The sequence below is a fragment of the Austrofundulus limnaeus genome, unplaced genomic scaffold (genome assembly GCF_001266775.1).
Source record: "Austrofundulus limnaeus strain Quisiro unplaced genomic scaffold, Austrofundulus_limnaeus-1.0 Scaffold17, whole genome shotgun sequence".
In the NCBI taxonomy this organism is placed as follows: Eukaryota; Metazoa; Chordata; class Actinopteri; order Cyprinodontiformes; family Rivulidae; genus Austrofundulus; species Austrofundulus limnaeus.
Window position 1 is genome coordinate 1,878,154 of NW_013952419.1, and position 2,510 is coordinate 1,880,663.

At 35.3% G+C, this 2,510-nt stretch overlaps 1 protein-coding gene across 1 annotated transcript in view; it reads right to left on the reverse strand.

Moving 5' to 3' along the window:
- Positions 1-2,060, reverse strand: part of ilk (integrin-linked kinase) — a 13,111-nt gene extending 11,051 nt beyond the window's left edge. The window contains exons 1-2 of the mRNA XM_014003232.1: positions 1,954-2,060; positions 692-841 (exon numbers count right to left, since the gene is read on the reverse strand). Coding sequence (XP_013858686.1) covers positions 692-780 — 89 coding nt within the window. The 5' untranslated portion in view covers positions 781-841; positions 1,954-2,060. The remainder of the gene's footprint in view (positions 1-691; positions 842-1,953) is intronic.
- Between the last annotated feature and the right edge of the window lie 450 nt (positions 2,061-2,510).

Below are 2,510 nucleotides of genomic sequence, written 5' to 3' on the forward strand. Positions count from 1 at the left end.
ATATAAAAGGGCTGTAATGAAGGTAGTTTTCAGTCATGGTGCTGACATATCTTTGATTTATTAGGATTAAACATGAAACATGAAATGACAACAAAAATATTTAGATCAGATTTAACCCCACATGTAGATTTGCACACTTTATAAGGCCACAAAACTCATATTTTATCAATTTATGGTATGTCCCATGAGCCTTTGCTACTTGWGCGTATGGCAGACTTTCTCCARGTGCACAGACTAAAACAAAAGAGGGCCATTACACAGCTTAATCGTTAAAAATAAAGGACTTTACTTTAAAAAAGGATTTGTATTTCATGTATTATATAACTGCATTTGGCCCGCAGCCATGGATAGGTTTTCATTTTGGCCCCCTCGGGGAAAATGTTTGGGCACCCCTGTCCTAGACTTTAAATTTTTGGTCCCACGTGTAATGAATATATTTTTATAAAACAAAAAAAAATCTGCATGGAATCGCCCATATTTTGCACATGATTCTCAGTGAAAAAAAATGCTGGACTGAGATCACTGCCTGCTGCTCAGCAGCGCAGCTCCTGGAAACTTTCTGGACCACCTTTAATTTGTCTTTGTCGGTTTTCTTCATTCCAACATCCAAGAGGCCAGCTGTCACTCATCACCATCTTCACAGGAAGGTGGATAAACGAATGAAGGACGCAGATTAAGACGAAGAGCTTACCCCAAGTTGAGGTCATTCTCCGTGTTGTCCAACCACAGGCGGACAGCTACAGGGTTCCCTTCTCTGCACTGGGTGAAAATGTCATCCATGGCTGCTCTACTTCTCACTGCTTTGCTCCTTTGCTCTTATTGAAAAYCAGAAACATGGAATCTGGAAAAGATAAAACACATTTTTTCCCCCTCTCAAATAAAGCATTCTTATTTTTATGGGCAATGTTAGAAAACTATTTGATCATTCAAACAAACTAACTGGGATCATTTTAGCAAACATGCTCTTTCTGMTTCTTTGTGCTAGTTTATGCTTTCTCAGCTGGGTTTTTTTCCAGTTAGTTTCAGCTATTTAAGCTATTTTACAACAAATTGCCACTTTTTCATACTTATTTTCTTGTTTTTCAGCCAATTTGATTATTTTCTCTCCTTTTATCAACTGTCTGCATATTTCAGCTTGTTTCTGCTACTTTTTGTTTCCATTTTAATTTTAGCTACTTTTATTTGACTTGACTTCAGCTAATTTCAGCAGAAATCTTTTAATGAAGCATTCACACTGCACGTTTGCAGGAAATGTACTTTCTCAAATTTTAACACTTTACATGTTTTTTTTAGCTTTTTTCAGCTACTTTTTTTCTATTTTGCCTTTCTTTCAACTGCTTTCTAGTAATTTCTTCTTCCCTTTTATCTAAGTTTTAGCTATTTTCAGCTAGTTTTACCTTGTTTCTTCTAAATTCACATTGTGTGGTAATTTTTCGCTTCTAACTGCTTAATTCAGCAAACTTTTCTGTGCTAGTTTCTGCTTTTTCAGGTACTTTTTTAACGTTTTCCAGGTATCTGTTTTAGACATTAATTTATTTTTTCCTTGTCTTTCACCATCTGTCTGCTAATTTCAACTTGTTTCTGCTACTTTTACTTTATTTTTGCAAAGTTTTCTTGACTTCAACAACTTTCAGCAGAAATGTTTTAACTATAAACATTCACACTTTTACAGGACATGCAATGTATCTAGTTTAAATGGAATTTGAGAAAAGTTTGAGCTGGAGAATAAAAACAAGCCCATTCATTTTTCATCAACTACAGCATAAATAAGTGTAAACTAAACTATCTGTGTCTACGTTGACTTTCATGCGCAGGCCTGTTGAACACTAAAAAAAAAAAAAAAAAAAAAAAAAAAAACTCACTAAGAAAAGTCAAAGTTTGGTTCACAGCAAAACTTCCTTTTAACTTATAAACAGAGCTGCTTACAGACATGCGCAGAGGCGAAACTCTTACCGGTAAATATCTCCTGAATAGTTTCTTTTTTCACTCTTTTTTCTTTTCTTCTCCCAGAGGAAGTTTTGCCGTCTCCTTTATTGTAAGAGCAGCCAGGGACTGCTCGGTCTGAGTCCACGCCCCGCTCGGTCTCAGCTCTGCCCAGCCTCTGCGGCTGACTGACAGCCTGGACGTCCCGGCACAGCAGCGACCCCTGCTGGGAAAAATGCGACGAAGCAGCTCCAACAACGAAAGAATTCCCCCCACCCCCAAATTTAAAAAAAGAAATAATAACAAATTTGTTTGTTGTAGATATTTTTCGCACTGTAACAAGACAGTTTGAACCATGAAACAAACATAAATTAAAAATTAAATTATTAAATAAATAATCTATGCACAATAACAAGACAAGGAGTTTGAAACATAAAACAAACAAAAGTAAATAAATATAAAATCTCTCATCATTAGAAGTGGAGAAAATATTATGTTAAATGATGAATTATTCTTAGAAAAACACAAATTATCATCTCTAAATTACATATTATGTAGCATTTAGAAAATAGTGTACACTCTATTTC